Source organism: Harpia harpyja, chromosome Z (genome assembly GCF_026419915.1).
Source record: "Harpia harpyja isolate bHarHar1 chromosome Z, bHarHar1 primary haplotype, whole genome shotgun sequence".
NCBI classification, from domain to species: Eukaryota; Metazoa; Chordata; class Aves; order Accipitriformes; family Accipitridae; genus Harpia; species Harpia harpyja.
Genome location: NC_068969.1, coordinates 102,394,372 through 102,418,112, shown reverse-complemented (window position 1 = coordinate 102,418,112; position 23,741 = coordinate 102,394,372). Strand labels below are relative to the sequence as shown.

The following is a 23,741-nucleotide window of genomic DNA, read 5'->3' as shown; positions in this document are numbered from 1 at the left end:
CTTCATTCCCTTTGTTGTTCAATTATTTGCACTTTTGGCAAGGTCATAGATAATCTATTATCATCGTGTTGGGTTTTTTTAATGAAATTGATAATGTATTTTGTGCAAATGTTTTGAGTCTCTTTTAATCTTTGTAACCAAGACACAGATTATTAAATGATGATTTTATAAAAGTACTTAATTATTGATTATGCAGAATAAGTGCTTGACATTAGTTGGTAGTAATTACTGTATGTGATTAATTTAATAGTCATAGGCAGAAGTTTCTGCATAAAGATGATTTAAGTAAAAATATTACTCATATTAAGGACTATTTCTTTTTTCTCAACTAGTGTTGCATTTATTTAAATTTACTTCATATTTTCTTTTGTTAGAGAATTCAAGAACTTTTCCCATGAAAACTGGTTTGATACAGTTGTGATACATATTGTCACAATTTACTATACAGCATTAAACTAGATTATTAACATACTGAATAGTTAAAAGGCATTGTAGCTGTCCAAAGTATGTTTATATTCTGATGGTCATTTATTATATTATACTGCCCTTTAGTAGCATACGGCATTTGTACTATGCATCAATAAAACTGATCTAGGCTGTGTCATTAGTGAACTGACAGTGTAAATGACTGGAGAGAGATACTTAAATTAGACATTTGTTTAAATACAATATTTGAGAATGCCTCTTAAGAGCAAAAAAGAGTTTGGATTTGTTTTCCATATAGGAATTAATTTAAACAAATAGTCTAATATGTCATGAGTTCCACAATACTTTGCTGCTATATTTAATGTTGGATTTAAGTGCTATGTAACAAATAGGGCAAATAGCTTTGTGTCCAACCCCAGAGATGTTTACAAAATCAGGAGATCAGGAGTCCCATGGGGCCAGGTTTTCATTGTGGTGATATAATTAAGTCAGGAGTCATGCTACTGAACCTAACTGACGACCCTTGTATTAAATTGGTCTTAGAGCAGAGAGTCAATTCCCTTGACCTTAAAGGCAGTTTTATTTTCACTTTTTTTCTGAAAGAGGGCATGCAAGATTTGGATGTGTGTCCCAATGTTCATTTCATATAATTCAAAAGAATAACAATCTACTGAAGAGTTACTAGAAGTTTTAACACAATCTGCCTTGGAAAGACTTCGAGTCACTTACTTCCTACTCACTGCTCTATAACAAAGAGCCATTCTATTGTGTTTATTCCAGAAAAAAACATATCAAATTATTTTTCCTTTCAGATATTAAATTTGATCAGGTGATAAAAAAAGTCTAAACTTAGAAAATTCATAAAGAAGCACATTTCCCTAAGTCAGTTCTTGGAACAGTCTATTATTTGCTTGTGAATTAGGCCTAGGTTGTCAAAAATATTTAGATTATTTAGTGTTGTCCAAATACTTTTGAGGATATTGGTATAATGGCAAGAAAGAACGCAGAAGCCTATACATCAGGCAAGGCAACACTCATCTTTTAAATATGGGGACCTCCATGTTAAGCATTTGTGCTCACAAGGAAAATGTTGGGGCACACTGCCGCAAAGGTGCTTGTGGGCGTTGAGCCCTGGGTTGCAGTGCTGCATGCATTTTCCATGTGACCTTTAGAAATGTGAAAAGAAAAAAAAAAAAAAAAAGGTTGAAATCTTTTCTTTTGATCCTTTGGAGAAATTCAGAGCTTCTCAAAACCAATAAATCTAAGGCAGGTCATTAAACTTAAGTGTATGTAGCTCTGAGGTATTAAAATTGAAGGTTTTGTGCTGGGAAGAAGTTCTGGAGTGAATTCCTCGCCCTTCTGAAATCAGTAAATGTCCTGTCCTTGGCTTTAGTGGGGACAGAAGGTCATCCTGGTTATCTGTCCTGCTGAGCAGTTTCAACTTCTATTATGGAAGCAGCGGTTGAAGACTCTCTTTATCAGTATTCTACACAGCTCCAGAAATGTAAAAAGTAGAAACTGAAAGTTAAAGATAGCTGTATCCATAGTCCTGTTCCTGTTGTTTGGACTCCTGTACCCTCTGTGCCCTAGTGCTTTTAACCACACTGCTGCTGAATGTTTACCTCTCCCTTCTACACAGGGGAGTTTGCAGGTGATTCATGCCTTGTGAGATCTGACATACGATCAGTCCCCCAGGACTGGGCTGTGCAAGTCAACGGAGTTTCATCTTGTGACAATGTGAGTGTAAAAGCTATAAAAGGAATGCTAGATAGCTGTGTGGTGCTTGAGAGGATGGTCCTCCTAGGAATGGAACTTGCTAATACACTGACATGTGTATTTCAACTCCAGTCTAACTAAAGCCCCCCATATAGTGTCCTGGGTGCTGGCAAAGGGCAAGACCATGCTTGCCAAAGTCTGCTGCATTCATCAGTCAGGCTCTAGGTGGAGTAGAAACCACAAGGCCTTTTGCACTTTTCAAGCCTTTTTTTTTTTCCCCTTGTTAGGATGGATATCTTGTTACTTGTGCAGGAGGAAAGCCAAAATATATCAGGACAAACTTTTGTTTTACTATTCCTTAGAAATAAGTGGAGGGAAAACTTTAAAGTTATTGTCTGTTTTATTTGTTTAGGTTAAATTGAACTTATTGAGTGTGGTGTATTTTTCCCTATGCTATAACCAGGTCCTAAAAACAAGAGGGTTTTTTCATTCCTTATCTTTCTTTGTCCATTCTTCCTGAATTTTTCTTAAACTGCCTGGAGTCTGTGTGGTTGGGTTTTTATTTATTCATTCTTAAATACAGTAATATTATTTGGACTATTGTCTGGCATGCGTTTCTTGTAAAAAAACCCCAAATAAATAGAAATGTCTTCTTTCCTGGTAAGTCTTGTGCAGGAAAAGGTGGATGAATGATGAATCCCTTCATGGTTCTGGCAGTATTGCTCCCCCTGAGGACTTGCTACAGTACATACTCACAGCAAGGTAAATGTCTGAACATTTGCTTTTTTATTTGGAAACAATCTATGGCAACTGAAGCTTTGGACTTGCTCATTTGTAAGTCTGCTGTGATTAAGGAACATGTTACACGCTTAATCAAATGATTACCTTTAGTAAGGTGATGAAGCAACTTGTATAATTACCTTTTGTAACTGCATCAGTTTTGCAGTTTTGCAAACTGCCTGTTGAAGAGATAACTTGCAATGATGTGAAGCCCGAGTGTATTTATTTATCTTCTCCCCCTCTGTCTCATATGTTTTTGGTCTGTACTCTGTCATCTTCAAATAATTTATTTCCTCTTTGACAACTTTTATGCTTTTCTACCTCTTCCCTTCACTTTCTCTTTTTTGTTTGTCTCATCTATGAAAACTTTAGCACTTCTGTTTGCTCTTTTCTGATTGTGCCACAAGATTCCAGGATCAGATTTTTATTTCTTACACTTCACATGTGTATCCAATACAAATAAAAAAGTAAATATGCATATTTGGAGGCAAAAAAGTTGACTATAAGAATAACTTCCCAGAAGTCTGTGTATTGTAAGGTAAAAGTACTGCTTGTGCACTTGCTGCTGGCAACAGCATTGGGCATGACTCCATTAAAAGAAAAAAAAGGAATTAATATTTTTAATGGACCTTCTGTAACCACCATTAAGAAGGCAGAACTTATCGGACTATAGTCTGCATTATAGAAGTTGTATTGCCTCCATTAAGTTGGTGATGGAGGGAGAGGGGTGGGTTTATTTTATATAAATGTAGTTGTTATCATGCTGAAGGGGATAATATGTCTGTTTCAGACTTTTTTGCCTCTCTTCAACCTTGAAATTCGTATGTTCACATTCCATTCACCCAAGGTGCCAGTTCCTCAGCGTTACCAATGCCCCTAAAGTAGCAAAACTTTGTAATGCGGGCAAGTCCAAACAGTTACTGCATTACAGTAACTTGGTCATTTGTTTTCACATGCAGTTGTTCAGGAATAAAATCAGTGTCTGTTGTTAATCATAAAGCTATTCATATGGTCTTGAGTTAGCCTTCAAGTTAAAACAAGTCTTAAGACGCCTTGATTATTTAACTTTGCTAGGAGGGGAAGATTATAACTGTGAATGCTACAAATACTTCTACATGTGTAAATTATACTACAAAAGTCTTTAAGTCCCACATTGTAACTCAGTGGTCTTCAAGATCTGGGATATATCCTTAACTATATTATTTCTTCTGTTTGTTTGGTACTGTGTATAAGCCCTGACTGGTGATCTAGACTGTCTTCTGTCAGGCTCCAAGGAACAAGATTGTGTGAGGTCTGAAGTGATACGTCATCTAACTAAAAGGAGATAGTGGAGGGACACTTGTACAGATGGAGAAAAACCAGAAACTAATGAGACCTTTGGGGTTTTTGTCAAGTTAATTAAATGTGGCAGGTGAAAATACTCTCCATGGTGAGAAAAGGGATGAGATTTGATTGCATTTACCTTACAGAAGACACTAATGCTGTCAAATTCTGCTTTCATGTAATTTACACGTTCATCTTTTTCCAGTAATTCTATATTAAGGCTGCAGTGAGAATTGATCAAAGGCAGTGTGCATATATGTGTGTGTGTGTACTTCTTTCTGAAAAACTTTTTCAGGATACCACAATCCTGTTTCTGAGACCAAGCATTTGAACAATGAAACCTTAATTTCTCCCTCCAAGTATGTCTGAAGAAACCTATGCCAGTAGTTTCCTCTAGATTGAAAGCATACGGTTTTCATTTTGCTTTGACTTCCACTACTTTTCAAAATGGAATGGATTAAAAATATACCAACAGAGTTTGTAGATGATTTGCAAAAGAGAAACAATCCTTTCTTTCAGCAGTTTTTTATAAGTTGTTACTAATGGTACAATATTTACTTTCTTCCATTTATTCTTTATAGGCTGGACTTGGATAAACAACTAAGCTGTGTCAGTGTCTGTATTCTCGCAATTAATAAATATGCTTATAAAGTATTATTTGCTTCTTTTGATCAGGGATTGTTATAACTGCTGCTTCTCTTGACCCTATACTTTCCCACAGTTAATGTAAAGATCCATACTTAGGGAAACTGCTGCGCAGAAGTTAGTGCAGAGCAGGCACCACAAGATAAACTGCAAAATGGTTTGGATATCTGACTGCTGCCAGAAGCACCTATCAAAATGTAGATTCTCAAACTAGATTTCCTGAATTTAGTGTTATTTTGTGTTTCTGCCAGTAATATTCTGTAAAAATCTCAGATAATCATTGGGTCAGTGGGTGAAGCACAGCCAGGAGAAATGTCTGGAGGTGGCGTTTTCATGAGAAGGAGATGCTGAGGTCTTTCAGTTCAGCATATGTCCCTGAGGACTGTGGCTGTAGTGGGGCAGGAATGCCCAGAATGAGTTCTGTTTTATTAAAACATACAGTTATTTCTGTGATTTGTTTTCTGTGTCCTGTTTATTTTAAGCATTCTGACCGTGTCATTTGTTACAAGCAGAAGCATGTTGGAAAGCAACTGTGGCAAAAGAAAAATCCTAGTTATTTGGCCATTTCAGTTCCATGACTTCATTAACAACCAGATTAAGTTCAGGGATTTTTTTGTTGTTTGTTTATTTTTCAGGAAGGAGAGAAGATACAGATCAGTGAGGACCATATTTCATCTCTTCCAAGAGTTAGGTTTTTGGGGGAGGCGTGACAGACCAAACATCTAAAAAGAGGGACCATTCATAGGGTGATCTGTAGTTTTCAGCAGGCTAGTCTTCTTAAGGAGCCTTTCCTTTCCTGACACCAAAAGGGACTTCAGTCTGACTTTTAAACTTTATTTTATTCTGAGAATTAACTCCAGACCCACAAAAGGATGGAGGTGCCATTATGACTAGGTGTCTAATTCCAGTAGAAGAATCCACAGCCCTGACTAAAGTACCTAAGCAATGTGTAGAGCAACCAGGAATGTGCCTAATATTAGACTACCTTCTGAGCTAGCTACTGGAGGGAAACTCTTAACCTATCCTGTTCAAATACTTAATTTGCATTAACTAATTTAATCTTTTTTAGGTCAGAGAGCAAAATTGAGCCTAGATTTTCTGCCCTAATGATAAGAAAGCTTGCTGGGGGTTGGGATTTCTTGGGATTCAGTCCCTGTTAATACATTATGTTGTTCCTCTTCATAAGACTATAGGGATGGATCAATATTCCCATAAAGTAGCTAGTAAATTGAGGGCATAAAGAAAGTAAATAGCATACCCAATGTCGGGGGGGGGGGGGCTATTGAGTAGATTCAGGAACCTCATTCTAGTCTGCTGATGCCTTAAGATGAAAGATTATCTTTGCTTTCGATATCAACAGCATGGGTCTTGATCACTTTCTTTCTTTTTTCCTTCAGAACTGTCTTGTGTGGAACCTATCTTACCTCTAACCACTGTTGTTTCAGATCTGCATTGTAACGCAGCTGAATGTTAATATTTTTGTGTCCTTTTTGTACTCACAGAATCCACTGTGTTTCCAGTAATGTACCTTAACATTTCCAAGGATTTGGCTCTTCAGCGGCTGCTGGTGGAATGGGATGTTGGCAGGTCAGCGCATGATACTGAGCTGGCAATGTCTTTTGAAATACAAGTCCGCCAAATAGATGAAACTACTACTGTGTGGACAGTAAGTGTATTTTTAAAAAAGGTATATTAGTTATTTACAATACAAAGGAAGCTAACAGAAAATCAAATGTTCAGATACATATGCAGATAGCTTTGCTGTATAGGTTTACAATTTACAACATAATATTTACAAAACTGTACTAGAAATACCTCAGTATTTCACTAGGTGCAAGACTTGATGTAATGTTATGCCCAGTTTTTGTGCAAAAAAAATACTGTCTCAGATGAAGAAGTCATTTCCACCTGTGCAGAATGTAGATAGGCCTTGCACACCCTTATTGAGGGATTGTGGTGGGCAGACTTAGGACATCTGATTTTGAAGGTCTCTGTTTCCCTTCCAGGGTGCAAATCCCTTAAGTGGCCTCCCAGAATCATCCCTTCCCTTCCATTGCTCCTAAAGGCAGTCTTTTTTTGTAGCATGAGTACTACCTGTCACTGGGGACTAATTGAGCATGAGTTATGTTGCTGCAGCTCCTCTCACCTTATGAACCATAGGATAGTCTCAGTGTGAGCGAAGCCTTTTAAGCCCTGTGCTTGGACCTGTTAGCAGTTACCTTATACCCACCTCTTCCAGTTAAGTAAGAAGTAGTGATGTCTCTTTTGCAAAGTCCCTATCCTGCTAGTTTTCCTTAACACCTAAATCAGCCAAATTTTCTGAAGAGGTGGAGATCACCCAAATTGTAGGCTTAGGCCTGCTCCTGATGTTTTCCCCAGTTTGTGACTTCAGTGTGAGAACTTTTGTCTCCAAAGAAAGTTTCCTTTCCTTTGGATCTGACAAAATCTTTTGGGAACTAATGCATGTTTTAGGGATATTATAACCTATTATGAGTCATCTGCTGATTGAACTATGGAAAAATATGAAATGCACATGTTAAAAATCAGTAAAACTGGAAAACTGCTCTAGCTCATTTAAAGCTGCTATTTGTGAGAAAGCACATAAAGTGGAGAAGGGCTTATTTTTTCTGAAACCAGAAGTCAATAAAATAAGATGGGCACTGTTAAGAATCACAACTTACTCTGCTCAGCCAAGTTGGTACTATTTTTTCTCTGAGTTTGAAGAACCACATCTTCACTGCAGATGAGATCCATGCAGTTCAGAAGATTTTGACCACTTTGATACATGGGGTAGGATTTTTAACACCCCATGAGTAGATCTAACCCTGAAATCAGAAACTGGGTACATATAGCTACGAACAATTAAGTGGGGTTTTTGGGAGTATCCTTCCAACAAACTCTTACTAACTTGCTGGAAAAGAGAAAGAGATTTTCAAATCCAAGGATGTAGTCTGTTCTGTTACTCATAATAAACACGACAAGGAAAATAAACAGGGTATTTTGGATGTCACTACCACACAGCAATGTATTTGCTTCTGTGTTTTTCTGAAGAATCTGTACCAATAAAGAAACTCTGTGAGTCTGCTCATACCAAAGCATGGACAGTCTATATAACTTCCAAAGCAGTGACTACATTCCTCAGTGCTGTAACTGAGAAATTATATTGTAAACTGATTGCAGAGTTTTTCTCAGAGTGGTGGTATTATGAAAGTGCAGGTGTTGCTGATGGAAAGAGGTAATGGAGAGCAGTTCTGTAGTTGTCAGTGTGAGCCAGGGCTCTGGTACAGCTCATACAAGCAGCACAGATCTATATGCCGAGAATCTGGTATGGTTGCTTTAAGAAGTACTGAAATATATATTGTGTTCTAAAATGTATTCATAATTACAGGTGATTAATAGAATTTTTTGAGCCATTTTTTCCTGCTTCTTATGGGCTTTCATGTGAGGGGAGATTCACAGCAGGTGTACATTTTCATCTGTCTGTCTGTATGACTACGTGGTACCCTGGTTAGTTTGAGTTGCTGTGCTGTGTACTGGTGCAGCTCATTCAATGCCCAGCTGGGCCTTAGTAGCACATGCTGAGGGAAATTTGTAGGATATCTTCTCTTAGAGAGCAGCAGAACATTTTATATTTTTTGCCGTTTGTCTGCGTTTATATAATTCAATATAAAAATGGTTGCCAAATTACAGAGCATTTAGCTCTCATGATTTTTGAACTCCATTTTACATTTTAGGCTGTCCTTCTGTTACTTTCATGGAGCTCTAGCAGTTTTGGATGTATTTTTTCATGTTTCTTAGATGTGCATATTACAGCAGTCAATCATTTTGGGGAAATCAGCAGATACATTCCTACTCTGCCTGCCACTGATGGTAGTACTGACCTCAGATGCTGTGCCTTAGAACTACAATGAGATATCACCTGCATAAATCTTTACTGGCCAGTGCAGATTCCTGCTGTAATTCAGAGCCAGGGATATGTAATGTGGAGCATTAGACAAGGTGCACTTGCAGGCAGCAGCATCTGTGTATGCTATTACTCATGTAACAGCAGGCACAAATAACCCACTAAAAGTCTCTGAGAGTGAATCAATTTCATGAGAAGCAGGGCCTGACTCACAACTCTGTTCTCAGAATCAAGTAGTCTTGCCAGCACATCAGTCACTCCCTCACTGCTAGTACAGATTTGTAAGCAGTTACTTCACCTACTAGTTACTTAGTGTGAGATCACGTGTAGCAAGTGGGATTTTAGAGTTTCATTTTTCAAGAGCATTTTCGTCCTTTGAGCTTTCTCTCTCTCACGCTGCTTTTGATTGTACTTCCAAAGTGTTTACACATCGCTGTGTTTTCAATACTTTGCCTTACTGGCCTTTGTAGGAGTTTCATAATGTCACACTTGATAAATCAGGAAAGCCTCTTCATTGGATGTGGAATTCAGATTTACCTTTGGAGTGTATGTCTCACTCGGTGAGAATCAGGAGCAAAGCAGAAGCATCAAAAATCTGGAGTCAGTGGAGTTTGTGGGAGACTGTCCTGGGTAAGCAAAACAAAATTTTGCAATATTGGTTTTATTTTTTTCCAGTACAAAGCTAGATTGTAATTCTCTGGTGACTGTAACAGTGAAGTCCAATTCAAGAGAGGTGGCATCAAATCAGGAATCCATTTTGAACTCTTATCTGTAAGCTCTAACCAATTTTTTTTTTCTTTTGCTGGCAACAATAGCAATGCTTCAGCCATTGTTTTAATTTACAGGCTATCCTCCTCAGCTAGCAGACAAAGTTTTAGAACTTTTCTTGCTCATATATTAAAAAAATGCAGTACATTGAGTGGCATGGGATCTTGGATAGGCTCTAGCATTGACTATCAGAAGGTCAGATGCAGCCCTGGCCCAGACTGGGGGAGAGAAGAGGAAGTGCATAGCTCTGGCTACATCATTTGATGCATATGTTGCTGTTGTCTGGAGTTCAAAGCATTGATTAGTATTAAAGAAGCAGAGAGAGAGGAGCAAGTCAGCTCCTTATGTCACTTGGAATGAACTTCTGTGAATTATATGAGAGTAAACAGGGAGAGAACCAATAACGTAATTAATGATATCACAACCCCCCTTTTTTTCAGATTACAATGTCTTACTAGAACAGTTTGGTTTCCAGAGAATTTGGTTTAAACAAAATACGTAACTGCTTGAGAAAAAATGGCTACAGTGATTTTGTAAAGAAACACTATTCTTGTTTGGAGCAGCAAGGGCTTTTAGTTATGGGAAACATCATGGGCAGTAGAAGCATCACAGGTCTGTGTACTTGGATGGTGGCACATAAATTGCCCATCTCCATCACGTTATATAATGGGAAATAGGATGCAAGACTCCCTTTTCTTTCTCACTAACCTCCATCTTGGAGTTTTTATTTTTTCAACTGAAGTTGGATATACTACTTTTTTGTCACAAACTGATCCTGCATTACAGATCTGATTTAGAGCTTTCTGAGAGACAGCACGTCTAGACTTCGTCAGATTTTTGGATCAGATTCTTGAGAGTAGATTTTTATCTCCAACCTGTGCAAAAGCCCATAAGTCACTTAAATCCCACTAAGTTTTGCATCCAGCAAGGAGTCCAACATTGAAACCATAGGAGTCTCATTCCAAGTTGAGTATCCCCTTACTGATGTCATTCATTGAATGTTGACTCCCCTTAGCTGAGCTCTGCAAGAGCTTCAGAACATGATGTTTTTCTAGCCCCCTGCTCATAATCTTCAAGAGCCTCTTCATAGGTGCAGGAGGTACTGCTCATCTGTACAGGCAGTTCTTAATGTACCCTTTTTGTTTCACCTAAGTGAAAGGCAGTGAGATGGTTTTTGTCTCTTAGGTAGTTTGTTGGACTACATCGTATGTTTATGGGCTTAAGAGAAATACAGGTATGATTACATGTGAAGTTGATCTGTGTAGGGGGAAGAATACTAAGTAGAAGTCCATGAATGGATAATATAACATTAACAGATTCTTGTATAAATGCTCAGTTATGTGTTCTAGTTGAAGGCTGCTGCCATCAGCAGATTTTGAAATAGTTTATTATGTATTAATTTGCAGGCCTGGACACTTCAAATAACAGTGGACCACAAATCTTTCCAAATGAAAAAATTGTAGAGGAAGGCTCTGACATCACTTTTTGTTGCATTGGAAGGAAAGGTCAAATCATTAAGGAATTCTTTCTAGTCCCAGCTGTTCATGTTTCCAGTCACACAAACAGTCAAGTTGGACTTCTCACAGTGAAAAATGTGGCACATCAAGAAGTGCCTCACATCAGTGTCTACTGTCAGGAGTCTTGCAACGAAGAGCAATGCTATGATCATGCAGTTTTCTTTGTGGGTAGTAAGTGAATCCTTTATTACAGTTATATTTTCCTGTTGTTATTAAGTCAAGAATGGCTGTGGGGAACAGAGGGAGGAAAAAAAACCCCCTTGCTGTAAGTTGTCATTATCCTGTCATGTCCAGTTGAACTCTGTTTACTGTCTGACTTCAGATCTGTACACTTGCATATAGAAAGCATTAAAGAATAGCATTAAATATGTTCAGATTAATCTCATTAATTGATCCTAGTACAGGTGACTGATTTTTAAATATACCTACCCATTTAGGAGTTCAGCTTCATTGTCTCTGCACATGTGGTAAAAACTCAGCACAGAGCCCCTTTCAAAGGCTAGTAGCAATTTTTACAGATAGAAAACAGTACAGATTAAATTAATGAATGGATGAATATAACAAAAAAATAATAACATACAGAAGTGTTTGGATTGCAATTAATTTATGGTGTTATCCTGATTTTCCCTGCAGAGTGGTCATTGAATAAGTATTATTGAAATAATAACATCTGTAGTAAGGCAGACTTTGTACATATCCATTATTTCTAGTTTGTTAATACAGTAAAAAGGTTGATGACTTTTGCCTTGACTGCCATGCTGTTGGTGTTTTTTTGGTTATTCCCTCTGACAAGAACCACCTGATACACCCAATGATTTTTCCTGCCAAACTCAAGACGTGAGAATAGTAACATGTACTTGGAGCCAAGGAGGAGACACCTATCTTTATGGACGTCATTCACCAAAACACACCTTGTCTGAAGAGTATGTCTCCTTATCGTTATGTTAACTCTGGCCTGTGCTGTACAGAACAGTCATGTTCTTTCCTTTAAGATCTGTGGAAATGTTTTTTATCCTTGTTGCAATTAGCTGTCTGCCTCTTTCCAGCTCACTGATCAGCTTATTTAACAAAGTTTGAGCAGTGCAGAAATGCTCTGAATTAGACTGCTTATAACAAAGTTGCGGGTCCATCAGACCAGGTTCTGCTTGATAAAGCTTGTTCTAACCTTTCTTTTGGGGTAATTTGTTTGGATATCTTTCAATAGATATGAAGACACCCTGCAATCACAACAGATAACTTAAAAGTACAATGTAATTATTGGGTAACACACATGACATATAATTAGGATTTAATCAGCTGGTAGGCTGAATATTAGTTTGTTCACAATCCATTGACACTAATGCTGACTCAAAGTGATGATTCCCAGCTCACCCTCAGTTAGCCTGATTAGCCTCCCTATTTTTTTTTCTTTAGGATTTTATAACTTTACATGCTGGTGTTTTCCTTCTTGACTCCTTGAGCTACTGACAATCCTATATCAAAAATCCTACTTCTGTCTATAATTGCAGGTTTTGGGGGTTTGGGGGGGGTTGGTTGGTGTTTGGCTTTGTTTGTTTGTTTGGGGTTTTTTTGTAAAATGTCTCTGCAGACTTTTTCTCAGCTCTTTCTTAGCAGTCTGAGTCAAGGTTACACAGCTGTGGCATATAAGACCTGGCCCTTGGCTCCTTGCTAGAGAGGTATCTAAATGAAGAGGAGAGGGACTTTACAGCAGGGCCTGCAGAGAAAGGGGAACACATAAAGCAGGACAGATACCTCATCATCACAATAAACATTCATCAAAAGATCTCAGCAGAAGGCTGGTCATCATTGCGTATACCTTCATGGTTTCTGCATCATTCACTTCCATTGAGATATTATGATGGTGGTTTAAAAATGGAAGGTTAGAGGATGCACTTGAAATTACTGCTTCATTTAAAAGCATAATGGTAGACATGTGAATGGTTTAATTCTTGGCAAATAAGTCCCTAGTTCAGAATTTCCATGAGGAAATCACTAAAGCAATTCAGCTGTATTTTAAAAGGATAGCAATTTAGCTGTATCTTAAAAGGCTGAAGTAAACTTAGACTTTGAAGAAAACATTCTCCTAATTGTAAGAATACCTACCGTACTTCAGGCTAGCGGAAAAAACTGGGTGGCTTCTTATAGTCCCACTCAGCCTTATTTTTTATGATGCTGTATTCCAGTTGGTCATCAAAAATTGCAATACCTATGTCGATTGTACATTATGGAAAAATGTCTTTCTCTCTTTTTTCCCCCTTCGCCCCACCTTCTTTGATAGGTTTTCCCAAAAAATGGTTCCGTGCACAGTAAGTTGTTCTGAGCAGTGCTCGTGTTCTTGGGATATAGGCCAGCAAAGGATCTGTAATATCACAGTGACTGTGGAAAACCCACTGGGAAAGAAAACTGCCACGGATGTTTTTGATGTAACTCACAGAAGTAAGGTCTTTTCTATGTCTTTGTTGAGGGTTTTTTTGTTGCAGGTCTTGTCCTCCTTCTGATCTTAATATTTGAGTGCTCTAGTTTAAAGTATGGAAGTCCTTGGTTTTTATCTTCACAGTTTTTATTAATTATCTGTCCCTGTTCTATAGTTATGTGCTGTCTCTTCAGTTTCAGCTTTGCAAAATTGTGTTAATGGTAGAAAACAGCTTCACTCCAAAGGTCAGATTTGGTTACTGAAATGACCCCTTAATGCTTCAAAATCTGCTGCTTTGCTGAAGCTGGTTCATAGCATAGGAAGCAATATGATACAAGGACATAAAATGGGGAGTTGAAGAAAAATATCTGTGTAGGTTACTTGGGAATTCAGTTCTTTCTCCAAAATATTATTGCTGATGTTACTGTCTTTCCAAAATAAAATGGAGTTGCACATTTTGAAAAGTGGGTGAATAAAATTACTAACACCTCTCCAAATGAGATGCAATACAGGTGTAAGCAGCTATTGCCAGGAAAGAGGTGATAGTGCTAACTTGTCTTAGTGCTAATGTGGGACAGTAACATCTGCTGTGCTACTGTAAGGGAAGAAGAGTAGTTCATCATCAGTGAAATAAAGCAGGTTATTCTGTGAGCGGTAACTGATGGCTGATTTCCTGTCTTCCCTATTAGTTGTGTCCTTTATCACATTGTGCCCCAGGTCCTGTAAGTTCCTACCTACTCCTGCCTCAAAACGCCTGGGTATTTCATGTGTCTCCAGCAGCATTTCCAGTTCTCCTTGTGTCCTCTAGCCTCACCACATCCACCTCTGTGTTCCTAAGGTCCTGTGGCTGCCTTGCCTGTTTGAAGAAGCAGGAGGCAACATGTGCTTTTCTTAGTTCTGAAGCTGACAGGTTGATGGACAGGGAGGCTGCTGGTGTAACTGCTGCATTCTGGCAGCACTTCCTTCCTCAGAGGCACTGATTACAGTTTTGCTAGCCATGCTTTTTCATATGACTTGTAGGAACATACATTAAATGCCTGTCTGTTAAATTTGTTTCAGAAAGGCATGAGAGTTCTAAAAGTTGATTACTTGATTGTTTGGGGGTGGAAGACATAGAGCAGGAAGAAAGTGGAGGAGTAAACTGACAGATTGTAGTGAAACAACACAGTATTATAAACTAAGTTTTCACGGGAAATCAGTCTAAAATAGGTTACATTCAATGTGCTAAATATGTTAATGTTTTACTACAATTTTCTTTTCCAATTCTAGTGATTGTTACTAGTTAAAGAAATGATATATAATATTTATGACGAGTTAACCTTTTAAATAGTGATTGCTGTAAAGTCCTTTATGTTTTCTCTGATCCTGGATGTATTTACAGCAGAATTTTCCTTACTTAAAGGGTGTCAGCACATAAAGGAAAACTGAAGTCCATTGTTTCCAATTCTGCATGTGGTAGCTGGGACCTTCTGTATCAAACACAAGTTCCTTTGAGTCTGGAAATCCTCAAATTATAATTCATGGTCCTTGAAGTTCCAGGATAATGGCCAAAGCTGTAAACATACTACTCACTTGCATTGCCATGTCTTATTCCTTACAATTGGACTGATAACATGGGACAGTTTGAGATCTGCTGCTCTCACTGAATACTGCTTACATAGCAGTAAAGGATCTCAGAAATCTTTTGGAAGGAGTAGCATTGGCACTGTTTACCAGAGTGTGACTACTGGCAGAAGTCAAAGTAAGAGTTGTGAATAAAATTTCTGGTGAAGAGGCTGGATTCTGGGGTGCAGAAATGTGGCAAATATTACTCACCATGCTACATCAGAAACTCCACCAGGGCCAGGATTAGAGAATTTTACTGGATTTGCAATAAAAGTCTCTGACTTTCTTTTGTTCGTGATGTTCTAAAATATTTCCAACTTGGCACAAGGGGTTTTTTTAATCTTGTACAACATTTACTTACATGTACATTCTGAAATGAATTTTTACTAATTTATATCTTCTTCTCCTAAACTGGCAGAAAAATCTGTATTTCTTTTTTTCATTTACTACTCAGCTAAAGTACCTTCAAATACTTTTGCATGTATTTTATGTTTTACAAGAGCTAACTTGGATTTTCCATTGGCAGTTTATCCTGCTGCACCTTTCCAGCTGTGGGAACAATGCACAGATACAGAAATCACATTATATTGGAAACATCGAAACAAAGGAATTGAATTCTTTTGTCAGACTGAAGTGATCCAACCTGATGGGAAAGTGGAACTGGTATGAAACCTGAATTTCATAAACAAGAACATAGCAAATATCTCTTTGATCTGAGATTAAAAAACAATTTCCCAGCAGTATGAATATACTCTAAATCTTGTGAGTATGTTGATGTGTTTTTTTCTGGATTTACTTGCTCCCAAGCTCTACAGTCATGATGTGGTCCCTGTGGGCAGCCATTGCTGGCAGTAATTCACACTCCCAACAGTTCCTGTACTGCTGGCCAAAGTGTATGGGGTGACTGGTCTGCGTATGTGGCTCTGTCCTCTGCTGGATGGATTCTGAGATTTGTTGAAGTAAATGAAAATACTTATGGGCCTTATAATTGCTGTTAGTTATTGCTAATTTTGATTTGTCATATTTTTATTACTCATATCGTCTTACACACAAATGGTGGAGAGGTGTGTTGAAGGCTTTTTTTATGTTAGTCCAGGAGCTTTCTGTGTGCTATTGACTGTACTTGATGGTAGTGTGTCTGGTTCCTAGTGAGAGAACCCCAGAACAGTTTTTCTTCCCATCCTCTTCCATCTCCTTGAAGATTATTTGAGTAGACTCCTTGTCTTGTTCCATCTCTTTCACAAACGGCTGACTGAGGCTGACTGACTTATTGCATATGTACTGTGGTTTCTGTGTAGCCCTTTTCTTAGGAAGGCAGCTTGCCTCTAGCATATTAAAAAGGCATTATGAAGATCAGGATCAAGCTGCATTCTGTCTTAAGTATTGCTCAAGACCTGTTAGATCAAATGGCTGCCGCAGCTGACCATTGCAGGAGACAGTTTGGAGGCGAGGCTTAAAAGCATGCTCACTTTTTGACTCTAACCAGAACTCACCCAGTCTTTTAGGAGGGAGTAGGGGAAAAGGTTGGGGATAAAATGGAAAGAAAAGGTAGCTGTAGATGCTGTGCTTAGATCTGGAACAGCATCCTACTTACATGAAGTGAGTAAGAGACCCAGGCTCTGTGAGGATAAGATCTCAGCAGATTCCCTCCTTGATGTAAAGAATAGTCATTTGGCAGGTTGTGAGTGACTCCTACTCAGACAGTTGCACAGAGAAGAGGTTTGCAGACCTCTTTTTGGATCTCCCAGTCTTTTGATCTTGTGCATATTGGATTTGGGGTTTTTTTTGGGGGGGGGGGGGGGGGGGCGGGGCAGGGGTTGACTACTGTTCCATGATTATCTTTTCCAAGTCAAGCTTAACTGGCTATCGTAGGATCTAGAGGAAGAACTAGAACTATTTTTTCAGACTATAACTTTTGCTAATGAAGCTGAACTGGGCTCTGACTGTTATGTTTTTCTGTCTTGCAGCATAATAGTTCAGATGCGCAACTCCATTATGCTAGCATCACCCTGAGTGGACTGCAGCCATACACTGAATACACAGCTAGAGTACACTGTGGGGCAGCTAAGCATTTCTGGAGGTGGAGTGAATGGAGTGAAGCCCGAACCATCAGAACAAAGGAAGCAAGTATGTCCAGCCTCTTGAGAAGAAAACCTTGAAGGGCGTTCTTCACTTGCCATCTCTGTTTGCTATTTGTTTCTACTCCTCTGCTGTGTAGCTAAAGCAGAGACCTGTTGCATACATAAAAGTAGAAGCACACTAAGCAAACTTTAAGAAGGTGGCTTCTTAAACAACTCTCATCCTACCTGCCAGTCTCTGCCATTTCATCCAGTGAAGGCAGTGGGAAATCCAGATGACTGGGAGGATGGTCAGACTGAGTTACAGTGTTCTGTGAGGGCTGGAGGAACAGTGCAGAGGTAGGGAACAAGCACCTGGGAACAGCAAGCAAAGATTATCTAGGGAAATGAACCAGATGTTCATTCAGAAAAAGAAATGAAGGAAGAAAGAAGTTACAGGGTAGTGTTTTGGCAAGATCTGGGAGTGATGGGGAAAAAGAGGTTTTGGGAGTGGAATTTCTTCAAATGGGAGGAAGCAATTAAACTGTTTATCCTTTCTGCACCTAGAGCATCTTTGTTTTGCTGTATTTTTTGCAGGTCCATCAGGGAAACTGGACATCTGGAGAGAAATTACACCAGTTCTGGGGGGGCGGAATGTGACCTTGTTCTGGAAGGTGAGACATTGGTACAGAAATGGCAGCAAAAGCCTTCATAAAGGAGTTGGAAACTTCTCCCATAAGCTTTAAAAGTTTGTGTGTGCTTAATAGCAATTCAGTATGAAAATGTCTTCTAAGAATCTAAGACAAATATTATATATAATGTAATTTAGAACGTATGTAGCTCTATGATGGTGTGCTGTCCTGGCATTTCAGACATACACTTCTTTTTTTCTAAGTATTATAACATGACAAATCCCATTACTGAGATTTCTGCATTTCCATTTCAACCAGTATATGTATGCATGTATGGAAACAAGTGTTTATATTCTTACAGAAATAATACATCCAATTAGTTATTTAAAGTTCTAAATGCTTCTTTCATATTTTTTTGGCAAAATTTATGGAGTAATTGATGTCTACCCCCCATAAATTTTTCCCCAGCAAGCACCAAGTTTTCGAGCAAATGCAAGAAGTATTTCCTATGAAGTAACCTGGGAAAAAGTAGAAGATGGCTCTAAGCCTGAAAGCATCTCCTTTTCATCAGTTTACAATAGCACAAGGATTTCTATTGATAACGATTCCTACAGAATCAGTATCATGGCAAAGAACAATGTTAATTATTCACTTCCTTCAGTATTGATCATCCCTAGAGCTACAGGTAACAGTAGGAGTATTTTCAGTTAGATTTCCATTATGAGAGTTTCGTTTCTACCTATTTTAAGTGAAGTGATAATTTATCATCTTGGGGGAACAAATTAACCTGGCCTGTTAACTCACATCACTGCTATCTGGAAATTGTTACTGTACTGTATTTTTGTCTACAGGGTGGTAACTGTATGTATGTTAAGCTTAAGTGCCTCGATCCATCCCTTACAGAGAGTCTCTGCAGAGCAAAACACATTTAGCCTTAAACTAGGGCCTCAGACCTGTGGCAGGTGCTGTGAAGTGCAGCCAGTGCCTTGCAGGGAACTCCTGTGTGCAATTAGCTACTTCTGACTTTCTGTTTGTGACTCCAGGTTTCTGCAGTTCAGTTCTTTTTATGATTATATAGTAATAATTACTGGATGTTTTTTGAGCTGTCAGCTTTCAGCATACAAAGAGATCAGCTTTCAGCATGTGAAAGATGCCATACGTCTGATAGTGAAGGAACGCAACTATTTTATTATTAACAGCTTAGCATGGAAACTATATTGATCTTCATTTATGAATCTGAGGTCTTATGCAGGAAAATAATAGACACTCTGTTTTGTTCATTTGTAGGTACTGAAGAGCTTAAAGAAGAACAGGTTAATGGTACAGATGATGGCATTTTTATTTCCTGGGAGCCCAGACATATATATGACAGTTACGTTATCGATTGGTGTAACTTTCCAATGTTGCAGCCCTGTGATTTGCAGTGGAAGAGATTTGGGCCCAACACTTCCAGTGCTCTGATTAACTCAGGTGAAAGCCAAACAATTTTTCTTTCTGATATCTGTGCAGCAGTCTTTCATGCTGTGGGCATTAATTGAATTTAGGAAACAAATCCTGTGGAATACGGAAGTCTGTGCAGTGGAGGTGTAATTCTGCAAAGGCATGTGGCATCGTGTTTTGCCTAGCGAATGCATTAGACACCACAAATGTGCCAGCACAATTAAGCCTTGAAAGTCAGCATAGTATTTTAGAAAAGTCAGTGTAGTATTTTAGAAAAAAAGTCTTTTGAGTAGCTTGTAGTAACATCTTGAAGGAGGATGGTGAGGTTGATGAAGGAGTTAAAAATATTTTAGCAGGAGAGATGCAAAATGGAGCTCTGCCTTATCTGTAATACAGGTCAGAAAATTAGACTCGGACAATTTAACACCCACTGTGTAGTGAGAGGCTTAGTGCTGTCAGTGTGGCACAAATAATGTGTCTCAGCACCAGTCCTTGCTTAGGACCAGTTGTGTGGTTTTTATCCCAGTGGTGGCCACTAGACCTAAATCCTTTCTGGCTGTGTGGAAGTTGCTCTGATACACTTCCACAGGTACAAGAACATAGCCTTCCTCGAGTCTCTCAAGCTGAGAGTTTACTTTGGAATGAAACATGTTTGATCAAAATTTGACTGAATGCATTTCAGTATGCAATAAAGGAACTGCACTTCAATTCATACGAACACATGGGAGCCTGCATCCTTACTGAAGGAGAGTGTGGTAACACATGGAAAAAATGTTGTCCAGTTCTTGCACTTAGTTAATACGAATGGGAGTGGATGTTAGTGAGGATAACATGGAATCCTGATGCATGGGTATATGTCTAGATTAAACAGTCCAAAACACGACCCTTGCCTGTGCCAGAAGCAGAAATGAAATTATCTTGCTCTTTGATGCACTTGGAGTCTATTGTGCACTGATCTTGAATACTCTAGGGCAACAAAAATGTATTACCCCCCCTCTATTCTCTCTTTCAGACAGCATAAATTTGCATTATGCACACTAAGAATTGGTTTACCCTGTGTCTCCTTCAGTTGCTTTAATAGCACAACAGCACACAAAGGTGATTTCTAATGGATTATAGACCTCTGTAGAAAGCAGTTAAGTAAAAGCAAAACCAAAAGACAAACCATAACCTACTTTTGTAATCAGTTCCACTATTTTCTAGCTGCTTTTGTTCCGGGGGTGAGATACAACTTCCACGTCTATGGATCTGTTGCTAATACAGCCTCCTTACTGGAGAAGAAGACTGGTTATCTCAGGGAGCTACGTAAGTTGGCAACGTATTTAGGGTTTGTGTATTTGCTAAATTAATCTGTCAAACAGAATTCCACAGCCTTCCTCCTGCAACTAGCTAAAAATGTTATCTGTTGTGTTGTTTCTATATCATCAGTGAAGCATTTAAAAGTTGTACAACAACGTACATGATCCTACATCAAGGATATTTGACTAGTTCAGTGACCAGGTAGAGTCTATGTTAATTAGAATAGCTAAACAAAGCTGTGATTAGCAGTCACTGCTTTGTGTATAATGTGGAGTATGTGAAGGCTCTGTGAAGTTGACAGTTTGTGTGGAGCACTTTGGCTTTGTTCAGCTTTTAAACGCAAGTAAGATATAAACAGAAACACCACATGGGAATTTAGACATTTTTCAAGTGAGAAGATAAACATTCTTGAAGAATAATGGCAAGTTTAACTTGAATTTCCTTTCTTCCAGCTACTCTGCTTGACCCTGTTGTGGAAAAAGTTGAACTGACTTTCAATGCAGTAACACTATCTTGGGATTCTTACCCCACAAATAAGTCACAGTTTGGTTTTGTAAGAGGCTACCATGTTTACGTGTCACCTATACGAGAGGACTGCAGTTTGAAAGGATCCAAAAAACATGTTCTTCCAGGTAACTGAGCTCTGGGATTTAGGAATTTGTGTCATTGATATGGGTGAAAGACTTTGAGGCTGTAGCTGATACTGGAGCCTCTTAGAAAGTTCACATTAGGCAGGCAAATTGGCTGATTAGGCAATATATAGATTTCAACACCTGCTGCTTTTGATTCCTCTGTAATGCTTGAGGTCCTAATGGGCAGAAGTGGGTCCTGGCTTTATACAGGTTTATAGCTCCCATCCTGTTGTCCATAGCTCCTTTTAACTCCAGTGTGAGCTCCAGAAAAGATTCTTGCAGTACTGTAGGAGGAGTCAAGTTTCTGCCTCTTGTGATCTGACTTCTGGATGAATTTTGAAAACATCTGTTTGTGGTCTACTTGGATGACAGTCATAGGAAGCATGTTAGTTTTACTAAAATTTGGGGTATTTTAGAAACAGATGGGATACAATTTATTTCCTTCAGAATTGGAGCACTGTGTAAATTCTGTGTTTAATACTTTCACTATAAAAGAATTTTGTGGCTGTGCTCTACAGTGGAGTTCCTTCAGCAGAACTGAGCTGTAGGGTGGCACAAAGCCACGTTTAAACTTTTATGTCTGATCTTCCTGCTTCACACTCAAAACTTCTCCAGATGGCTTTGCTCCATTATAATTTTCAGATGTTTTCTACATGTTCAAGGATTTTTTTTTTTTTTTTTTTTTCCCCCTTGCCTCTTATTCTAGTTGGGTCATGTCCTGTATCAGATCCTTCTGCTGATTAGACTAGTACCAGGCTGAAAATCTTAGTCTGAACTGGAGGAGGCTTATGTAGGAGTTCCTGTCAGAACTAAACTTAACCATAGAAGTACCATAATTCTGCAAGTAATCCCAGTTAGATTTTAATATGTTTAAATTGAAGATTTCCTGCTTCCCAATTTGCCTGAGCTAGCAGATAAGGGGTGTGACTGGGAAGAGGAGGAATAAGCTAACCGTTTTCTACCTGGGGTCTGGGAGCTGCACAATGCAGAGGCAAAAGTTTTTTTTTTTTTTCAGGCAGAGATTTCTTGCTTTCAATTATCTTCAAAGAACTTGATGTAAGCTTAAGGGCTACAGGATTCTGTTGAAAAAAGAAATGGCAAAACCCAAATCATTCTCTTAAAAAGCTCTAGTAAAAGGAAATTAAAACAAACAGTTGCAGCTTTTGACAGCAAGTTATTAGGTGGTCTGCCAGAAGATGGGCAATGCTGTAGACAGTCCAGTTAGAAGGGATGTGAGTTCAGCCCAGGGGCAATGAGTCAGGATGCATCATCCTTCTCAGAAGAAAGTGTGCAAGTTACAAAGAAAGTGGGTTGCAAATGTTCTGTTATTTCAGCGGTCTAGCAGTCTCAGTTAAGCTGATTCGTAATATTTTGGGGAGACCTTATCCCAACCTTTAACTACTTAAAGGGGGCTTATATGAAAGATGGAGAGAGACTTTTTACCAGGGCCTGTAGCGATAGGACAAGGGGTAATGGTTTTAAACTGAAAGAGGGTAGATTTAGATGAGATGCAAGGAAGAAATTCTTTACATTGAGAGTGGTGAGGCACTGGAAGAGGCTGCCCAGTGAAGCCGTGGACGCCCCATCCCTGCAAGTGTTCAAGGCCAGGTTGGATGGGGCTTTGAGCAACCTGGTTGGGTGGAAGGTGTTCCTGCCCATGGCAGGGGGGTTGGACTAGATGATCATTAAAGGTCCCTTCCAACCCAAACCATTCTGTGATTCTGTGATTCTAGCTTGTCTGTTTCATTTTAGATGGTTCAGTGCTATGTAAATACACAATTGAAAACCCAGAAGAAAAGAGATACACCGTGAAACACCTACTGTCAAACACAAAATACAAACTAGTGGTTAAAGCATATACAAGTGGAGGAGAGACTCCCATCGTTAACTTTATATACATAGATACACCGTTTAACTGTGAGTATTGTCTGTGGAAAATTTGTCTTCTAGCAGAAGGATGGGATGATTTAAAAGCTTAGAATAATCTTCCTTTCTCAAGGGAAAACACTTAATTCAATGTAACATGCACTTGAGAAAGGATCCAACTGAGAAATGAAATGTGCATACTAACACAGCATTCTGATACTTTTAAGTAGCTATGGCTTTTTTATTTTTAGAATGAAAATAATTTTACATCCATATTTAAGCCTTATATCTTTCTGGGAAATAGCTTAATATATGCACATTTGCATGACTAGTGAGTCCTGTTTGCTGGAATGCATTGAAGAATTGCATTGCATTTAACTAGTTTTCTAATATGGGAAAAACTGCAGACCTGTGTGCAAACAAGTAATTTCTGTATAGACTCTTGAACTTCTAATGTTGATTCTTATTCTCATCAGTCTTTAAATCCATTGCCAAGTTCAATCCTTCATAACTCAGTAAGAAAAGGCTTTTGGCTTAAGCACTGTAGTTTGCTAACTGGGCAGATTTGATCACCAAAGCAGAACAGGAACATCACATGCCTGTAGTTCTGTTCCCTTGAAAATACCACTCAGCGGACATGGTTGTGAAACTTATGATCCAAATGGGAGTTGTCTGGTTTTGAAAAATTTGTTGGAGGTGGAGGTGAAGGGGGAGGTGT

The 23,741-nt window shown here is 38.7% G+C and overlaps 1 protein-coding gene across 7 annotated transcripts in view; it reads left to right on the top strand.

Annotated features, from left to right (window-relative positions):
* Positions 1-23,741, top strand: part of OSMR (oncostatin M receptor) — a 35,563-nt gene that overhangs the window by 4,444 nt on the left and 7,378 nt on the right. For 3 of the 7 annotated variants that reach the window (XM_052778822.1, XM_052778823.1, XM_052778821.1), the window contains 15 exons: positions 2,066-2,163; positions 2,808-2,904; positions 6,393-6,556; positions 9,265-9,424; positions 10,969-11,250; positions 11,873-12,002; positions 13,358-13,515; positions 15,624-15,760; positions 17,065-17,224; positions 17,752-17,828; positions 18,255-18,471; positions 19,074-19,256; positions 20,430-20,531; positions 20,978-21,157; positions 22,910-23,074. In XM_052778822.1, the coding sequence (XP_052634782.1) occupies positions 2,832-2,904; positions 6,393-6,556; positions 9,265-9,424; positions 10,969-11,250; positions 11,873-12,002; positions 13,358-13,515; positions 15,624-15,760; positions 17,065-17,224; positions 17,752-17,828; positions 18,255-18,471; positions 19,074-19,256; positions 20,430-20,531; positions 20,978-21,157; positions 22,910-23,074 (2,188 nt within the window). In that variant the 5' untranslated portion in view covers positions 2,066-2,163; positions 2,808-2,831. The remainder of the gene's footprint in view (positions 1-2,065; positions 2,164-2,807; positions 2,905-6,392; positions 6,557-9,264; positions 9,425-10,968; positions 11,251-11,872; positions 12,003-13,357; positions 13,516-15,623; positions 15,761-17,064; positions 17,225-17,751; positions 17,829-18,254; positions 18,472-19,073; positions 19,257-20,429; positions 20,532-20,977; positions 21,158-22,909; positions 23,075-23,741) is intronic. The other 4 variants (XM_052778826.1, XM_052778825.1, XM_052778824.1 and 1 more) reach the window with 2 other exon arrangements.